Genomic DNA, 8,540 nt, shown 5'->3' with positions numbered 1-8,540 from the left:
TCTCTCTCTCTCTCTCTCTCTCTCTCTCTCTCTCTCTCTCTCTCTCTTAAGGTTTTTTCGAGACAGAGTTTCTCTGTGTAGCCCTGGCTGTCCTGGAACTCACTCTGTAGACCAGGCTGGCCTAGAACTCAGAAATCCCCCTGCCTCTGCCTCCCAAGTGCTGGGATTAAAGGCGTGTGTCACCACTGCCCAGCTTACTGTGTCTCTTAACACAGTAAAGTCATACACGTCAAAACCACAAAGAATTTTAGTTGGAACCTGATAGAGTAGTGAGATAAATAGGTAGGCTTGCTATTTGAATAACAGCGATCTTTATTTCTTTTAAATTTTATCTTTTGTTATTTTTTATTGTGTGTGTGTGTGTGTGTGTGTGCACGCGTGTGCGTGCGCGTGCCTGAGGAAACCAGAGGCATCAGAGTCCCTGGAGTCGTGAGCTACCTGATGAAAGTGCTGGGAACTGAACTTGGGTCCTTCGGAAGAACACTAAGTGTTCTTAACCATTGAGCCATCGCTCCAGTCCTGACAAGGCTCTTTTTGCATGCATCTCTTCACAGCACTGGTGAATCTTAATTAATGTTGAAAGCAAAACTAAATTACAGGTTTCAAGAGAACGGTGTAATGTTTTCCATCTTCCACAAGAGGGCACCATCTTCACGTGAGCTGAAAAGACACTTGCTTTCCTGTTGGTATTGTTGACCTACCTATTTTTAAAAAGGGAAGAAACAGGAGGAAGTCAAGAAAAACAGGTAAGCAAATGTGAAAACATCCAGAAACGTGGTGTTGATCTGTTTCATGATAGGTATGTGAACACAAAAAAAAGCACAGAATCCAACTGATGAGCTTAGAGGGGTGAGTGTGCCTATGCACATGCGTGTTAACCTCTTGGTCATTTAGTCTCTGATAACCCCTTATAACTTGTATGAAAAATAATTTGAATTTTTAAGGGGAAAAACAATCCCTCATGCTATGGATGTCAGAGGGAATCGTTCATTTCCTCTCTTAGATCACGTAGTGAGGGTTTGGACAAGGGTATCTATCTTAGACCAGAAACCACTGGCACAACCTAGAGCATTTCATGTTAGAGAAGAGACACAACAATCAGTAGCAATTTCTCAACGGTAGTGTGCTAGCAGTAGGGGCACAGTCGCAGGGCATGCTGGGAGAAAATGCAATAGTTGAAAACTGTCTCTGATTTCTATGGAAAGGTAGAGCTAACTGCCAAAGACAAAATCAAAAAATTAGAGTAAGAAGCAGCTATGCAGTGTAGAAATGAAAACGATCCAACACAAGTATTTGAGTGATGACTGAGTATGGAGTTTCTGGGTGGCATGGGATAATGGCATGGTCCCATAAAGTTATTGTGGAAGCTTACCTTAGATGGGAGGTATTTGTGACTGTTCTTTTGGGGGTGGGGAGTGTGCATCCAAAACAGGTTGGAAAGTTCCTATAAGATGGGGTGCTTAGTAAATATATGTTGAATGGATAGAAGAACAAGCGAAAGGCTAACATGGACCATCCTGGAAGAGAGCCAGAATCAAGACCACCCGCCACCCAGTTTGCAGTCTTGACTCAGACTTTAAATAAAAATAAGTTTTCCCTTCTGCAAAAGGCTTTTGACATCTTTTCAAACATTTGTTATGAATTCTCTTCCTAATACTTACTTATGACTTACTGTCATTTCCAGGATAAGTGTGCACTGGGGTAATGGAGATGCCCAGAATTCTGGGAAATGATTGCATGTAGGACCTGGTACAAACCACATCTGGGAAATATCAGAGTTGAGATACAAACTCAACTTTTTAACTTATAAACCAAGTATTTCCTATATCTGCCTGATGACAATAATTATCCAGGGTACTTGTAAATAATAGAGATTCTTGGGTCTCACTCCAACCTTTATGATTATAAAGAAAAAAATTACCAGAAAAAAATATGCCAATAACAAATGAGAACAGAGTAGAAACCAGTCAGGCGGGGCAGGGACCCAAAGCAATAGTTGTAGGAAGGTCTTTGCTGGACACCAAGATTGCCAGAAGAGGGCTCTGGTTCCACATTCCTTGAGATCTTTTCTCTTAAGTAAGCATTTCTGCCTAGAGGCTAATTGTAGTGGTAGGACTGAGCCACAGCCTAGACAGCAGTCCCTCTGGTGTTTTTAGGGTCAGGTCTTCATGGAGAAAATGGATTATATCCATCCCTAATTTCAATCCGTCTTATAAATGATTTTTAGAGTTTTTCTCTTCAGAAGAGAGACTATTCCAATAGCCCTGATCTAGGCTCTTTTGAGACCATTAAAGCAAAGCTACTGACTCTTGGTCAAAAGGAATCAAGTTCTATCTATGTCTGGCCCCAGGGAGAGTCCTAACAAAGCTATAGCAAACACGAGAGTTAACAAAGCTGCCCTTCTCAGTCACCCAGCAGAGAATACACCTCAGGAAGGCCGATTCCCCTTAAGCTGTGCTAAAACCACAGGAGGAACAACCTGCCCTTTAATGAGGTAATGTACTTTTCTTTCCCAGAGATCCAGTGTACAGTACAGTTGTAGTTTTTGTTTGCGTTTGTTTTGTTTTTGTTTTCTTCTTCTTTCCCGTCCCTTTGGATGCTGGCCAAAGCCCAAGGGCGCTTTTTTGGTCCTTTGGCTTTTTTCATTCTCCCTCTGGAGCCACCTCCCATTTGCTATGTAACTGTTTGCTGAACTTCCATGCCTAACTCAAAAAGCTGTGGTTTCTTCCCTCCTCTTTATCCCCCTCCTCCAGGCAGATGCTGAGATTTCTTGCTTGCCTGAGCTGTGATTTTTTTCTTTTATACACTAACAAAAATGTCACTGATTTTCCTCCTGTGTCTGTTCTTAAATTCTTTTACTAATGAAACTATGAGAGGGATCCCAGTTTCCTTGGTAACATCTGTATCCCAAGGAAATCCCCCAAATTTCTGGAAACAGTAATTTATATTTTCATTTTTTTTAAAGTTGTATATGTCTTCCTGTGTCCCTGAGGATATGCAAAAGCCAGATGTCCCTCCTCTGGAGTTTAGACAGGATCTTACTATGTAGCCTCAGCTATCCTGGAACTGTAGACCAGGCTGGCCTCCAACTCCCAACAATACCAGATCCTTAACACTCTTTACTCAGCTATTAAAAACAATGAATTCGAGAGGTTCCTAGGTAAATGGATGGAACTAGAAATTATCATCCTGAGTGAGGTAAGCCAATCACAAAAGAACACACATGGTATTCACTCACTGATTATTGGATATTAGCCCAGAACCTTGAAATGCCCAAGATGCAACTCACAGGCCACATGAAGCCCATAAAAAAGGAAGACCAAGTGGGGGTGATTCAGTTCTTCTTAGAAGGAGCAACAAAATACTCAAGGGAGCAAATATGGAGACAAAGTGAGGGACAGAAACTGAAGGAGGGGCCATTTGAAGACCTTTCCACCTGAGTATCCATCCCATGTGCAGTCACCAAAGGTAGATGCTGATGTGGAAGTCAGGAAGTGCATGCCGATAAGGGCCTGATATGGATGTCTCCTCAGAGGCCTTCAAGAGTCTGACATACTCAGAGGCAGATGCTCACAACTAGCCATTGAACTGATCATGGGGTTCTCAATGGAGGAGTTAGAGTGAAGACTGAAGGAGCTGAAAGGGTTTGTGGCACCATGAGGAGAGCAACAATACCAACCAACCACAGCTCCCAGGGTCTAAACCACCAGCCTGGGAGCACTTAGGGGGGGATCCAGGGCTTCAGCTGAATATGTAAGAGTGGAGGGCCCTGCTGGGCACAGGTGGAAGATGAGATCCTTGACCTCATGAAGGCTGGATGCCCCAGGGGGTGGGAATTTTGAGGGTGGGGAAGTGGGAGTGGGGGGGTAGGTAGGATTTACATCCACAGAGAAGAAGGAGGAGGGGTAAGGGGATGGGGGGTTCCCGGGTGGGTAGGGGATGGGGTAAGGGGATAATATATGAAATGTAAATAAAATATCCAATAAAAAAAATGAAAAAAAAAAAAGAAATGTCTCTTAGGTGTGACACTGAACAATGCTGTTCTCAGGAGTTTGAGAGACATTCTTGGTTAAGTCATTTATGTATAAAGGCCTTATGGTCTTTCATCTTAATGTCTAATCCCTATCAGAATAAGACAGTGTTAGAAAAAAATAATTTTAAAGGACAGAGAAACTCTTTTGGGGAGTCAAATGATCCTCTCATAAGGGTCGATATCAGATAGCCTGCATATAGGATGTTTACATTATGATTCATAACAGTAGAAAATTTAGTTATGGACTAGCAATAAAAATAATCTTATGGCTGGGGGTCACCACAACATGAGGAACTGTACTAAAGGGCCAGAGCATTGGGAAGGCTGAGAACCACTGGTCTATGTGGACTGGATAGCCAGGAGATACATTTCATGAAGGGTGCAGGCCAAGTTCAGTGATGTGACTCCTCAGCTGACCGTAGGCGATGTTAGACAGACTTGGGAAGATGTTTCCAATGCGTGCACGAGTATGGACCAAGTATAGGATGAGTCTGGCTTGTTCAAGGGGATCTCAGAGGTGGAGTAAGAGAGACTTATCTTCACATTCAGGTCTGCACCAGAGATGAGTCGGATGGAATGGAATCCAGATGGAACACTGCAGAGGCCTCACTGTGTGTTCACATTCTGTTCCTAACCAATCCATGTCAGGAAAAGCATGGCAACATGAGCAACGCGGGTGAGTCTCTGACAGTGAGCGAACCCAAGGCCTTGACAGAGCAGATACAGCTAACTGCCCATCCTCCTCCTTAACAGCAGCTGAGAAGCCATTCAGGGACAGCTCCTGTGACTTTGATATCATGCCTGGAGATAGAAGACAAGCCAGATTTGATTGGGTTTCTATTTCTGTTATTCAAAGACAAACATTGCCTGGTATCAGTCATGAGGGGAAATGTCAGAGGCCATTACTCAGTGTGCTTGTTTATTTGTTTGTTTGTTTTAAGACAGGGTTTCTCTAGATAGCTCTAGGTGTCCTGAAACTCACTCTATAGCCCAGGGTAATCTCAGGCTTAGAGATCCTCTTGTGTCTGTCTCTCGAGTGCTGAGATTAAAGGCATGTTCCACCATGCTTAGCTATTTTGTTTCTAAATTGTAGCATTTTATTTATTTATTTATTTATTTATTTATTTATTTATTGAAAGAAGATCTTGTATAGTCTCAGCTGACCTCAAACTTGCTTTGTAGATTAGGGTAGCCTTGAACTTCTGCTTCTTCTCCCTTCACTACCCAGGAGTTGGGATTATAGGCATACACCATCATGCCTGATTTATGCAAAGCTGGGAATTGAACCCAGGACTTCATGAGTAACAGGCAGGACTGTCGTAGCTGGGCTACATCTTAGGCTCTCAGTTTCCTTATGTTTTCAAAATTGCACTTCAATGACACTAATTTGCCTCATAAGATGCTTAATTATATTGAGACAAGGGCCTAGTCTGGGTTATTTAGATTGTTCTTTGGCTCTTTTTCATTAAAAACCTTGGATGTGACAGAAAACAGTTGGGCTGTTGATAAAATGATTACTTTACTATTAATGAAACCTTGACGTCTACAGAGCATAGAGGAATCCTGGAATAGTGTCTCATACCTATAATCTGAGCACTTGAGAAGCTGAGGCAGAAGAATTATTGTGAGTTTTATTTTTTCATTGTTGTTATTATTGTTGTTGTTTGTTTGTTCGTTCATTTGTTTGTTTGTTTTTGAGCCAGGTTTTCTCTATGTATCTCTGGCTGTCCTGCAACTCACTCTGTAGACCAGGCTGGCCTGGAACTCAGAAATCCACCTGCCTCTGTCTCCCAAGTGCTGGGATTAAAGGCGTGCACCACCACTGCTGGCTGATTATTATTATTTAGGCTATGTAGTAAACACTAGGCCAGCCTGAGCTAGATCGCAAAACCTTGCTTCAAAAGTCAATCAATCATCAATCCATCCATCAATCAATCAATAGCTTAGACAGTGAACTGGAACAACCTTAAAGGGATCATCTAGCCTCATACTAGACTTTATGGCATCTAACATGTATTTTGTTATTTTACAACTTTCATTTATTCTGTGTGCGGCACACATGTGTTGGCCAGAAGGCAACTTGCAGGAGTGAGTTCTCTCCTTCCTTTGACTCAGGTGATCAGGCTTGGTGGTGAGGGTCGTTACTCACTGAGCCATCTCACCAGCCCGTATTTAGCAGTCATATCTTGTGATTCATTTGAACAAAACAATCATCATACTTGAGCCGAGGAACAAATGACTCACAAGTCCAAGTCAATATCCAAGAAAGCTGAAATGCTGGGCTCAGACCAACCAAGTGAAATTCTATGAGAGTACACATAAATTCCTTCCCTTGTTTTTGCAAGGCAACAGATTTAAGACAGTGGATGTAACCGGGACATGTGAGACACACCCCCACAACCCCACAGACAACCCTGACTCAGGATACACTAATGTTACATGCTTGGAACATAGGCAGCTGTTCTCCCACGCACCACCCTAGGAAGCATTTCTGGTGTTTTGGTTAATGGGACAGCTCCAGCCAAAGAGAGAGGAAATGGGTAGAAAACAGGCCAGCAAGGGAGATGGAGGTGAGCAGAAGGCTGGGGGCAGGGGAGGGGTTCTGAAAGGCTGGAGTCCTGTCTGGCCTAAGGAGATTTAATGAATCCTGTTAGCAGTGTACCGGGCAGCCCACAAACAGAAGATAAAGGCAGTGAACATTAAAACAAAACAAACAAAAACAACACAACAAACCCTCTTGGTTTTTATCTCTTCATATATAGACTAGTCTGTTGTATAAGGAGGTGAGTTTCCCCACAGCCAGGAGTATGTAAGAAAGAGACAATGAGGAGAGGACCCTGGAGGAGGGACACGGGTCAGATCTGAAGGCCGCTGTGCAGGTCATGTCTGTCCATCAGGTTCGTTTTCTCCACCAGATACAACCCCATGATGGGCCGTTTTGTTTTCTTTTCTCCATATGCAGAAATCATCTGTTCTACAAACCTTATAATTCTTTTGGAGGATGAAACATTTGCTGATTTTTTCAACACATTTCTTTCTCTCCCGGTAAGCATTCTCAGCCCTGAATCCAAATGTCCCATTAGCATGCCCAAGTGTCTGTTTAGCTTTGTTAGTTTCCTTTTCAAATGGAGAATGTTTTCTGTCTTTAGATTTCTTCATTACATTTATTTTGCGTGTAGGAGGGGCATAATGCGCATGTGGGAGGAGCATAGTGAGTATGTGGGAGGGACATAGTACGTATGTGGGAGGAGCATAGTGAGTATGTGGGCGGGGCATAGTGCATATGTGGAGGTCAAAATAAAACTTGTAAGAGTCAGTTCTTTCCATCCACTCTATGACACCTAAGGACCAAATTCAGGTCATGAGGTGGATGGATGGCAACTTTACCTATTGAGCCACCTTGACTGCCCTGAAATTTGATTTTAGCAAATAAACAGGAACAAGAACCAACTCTCAAGTCTCCAGGAACTTCCCAATCAAATCATAAACACAAAACCTTCATTTCGTTTCTAGAACCATACTGTGTCTCAGACACTGTCTTGGGCCTCCAGAACTATTTTAAGACACGTTAATTATCCAATTCACTAATACCATTTACGTAGTTCACAGTAATGTTCTAGAAATAGTGGGATAAAAAAAAAGTTTTCCAGCCAGGGGTTCAGGTAGGTATAAACGCTATTTCTAACTAGAAATGGGTTTAGACCTTCATTTTCTCTCTCCTAAGTCCATGAGAAGCTAAGTATTGCAATGCATTAGCAAATGCATTCTACTGTCACGTTTACACATAAGCAAATGGCTCCCAGGTCTACACAAGTATATCCAAAAGAAAAGTAAATCTTGGAGTTAAATCATCTTGATGTTCTTGTTCAGGGCAAGCTCTTAAAGTGGAAAATACCACTTTAAATTGTAAAATGGGGGAGCCTCTCTTTCCCTATGGCTGCAGAATAACCTTGCTATATGCATGAAGGCTTCCTCTGCTTTCTGGGCGAGTTGCTTTTCTATTGCTATGACAAAACACCATGACCAAGGCAACTTAAGAAAGAAAAGGTTTATTTTGGCTTATGGTTCCAAAGGGATACGAGTTCATGATGGTGGAGTGGAGGCAGCAGAACAGGGGGCAGGCATGATGGCTAAGGACTCACATCTTGAACCACAAATGAGAGAGAGAAGGGGGGAAAATGAGAGAGAGAGAGAGAGAGAGAGAGAGAGAGAGAGAGAGAGAGAGAGAGGAAGAGAGAGGAAGAGAGAGGAAGAGAGAGGAAGAGAGAGGGATGAGTACAAGGGAGAGAGGTAGCTTTGAAACCTCAAAGCCTACATCCAATGACATACTTCTTCAACAAGGCCACCCCATCAAAACCTACCCAAACAATGTCACCAACTGGAGATCAAGTATTCAAAGACCTGAGTCTATGGAGAATATCATCTTTATTTTTTTTTTGAGATTGTATTTTAATTACAAAATTTCTCCCTTTCCTTCCTTCAAATTCTTTCATATATCTCTGCCCAG

The 8,540-nt window shown here is 42.5% G+C and overlaps 1 protein-coding gene across 2 annotated transcripts in view; it reads left to right on the top strand.

Annotated features, from left to right (window-relative positions):
* The first annotated feature begins 4,595 nt into the window (after positions 1-4,595).
* The window catches only part of Rgsl1 (regulator of G protein signaling like 1), a 62,112-nt gene continuing 58,167 nt past the window's right edge, over positions 4,596-8,540 (top strand). For both annotated transcript variants that reach the window (XM_028775762.1, XM_028775761.1), the window contains exons 1-2: positions 4,596-4,709; positions 6,996-7,078. In XM_028775762.1, coding sequence (XP_028631595.1) covers positions 4,610-4,709; positions 6,996-7,078 — 183 coding nt within the window. In that variant the 5' untranslated portion in view covers positions 4,596-4,609. The remainder of the gene's footprint in view (positions 4,710-6,995; positions 7,079-8,540) is intronic.

The sequence above is a fragment of the Grammomys surdaster genome, unplaced genomic scaffold (assembly GCF_004785775.1).
Source record: "Grammomys surdaster isolate TR1022 unplaced genomic scaffold, NIH_TR_1.0 259, whole genome shotgun sequence".
In the NCBI taxonomy this organism is placed as follows: domain Eukaryota; kingdom Metazoa; phylum Chordata; class Mammalia; order Rodentia; family Muridae; genus Grammomys; species Grammomys surdaster.
Note: the sequence above shows the minus strand (reverse complement) of the source record. Positions and strands in the feature narration are given on the sequence as shown.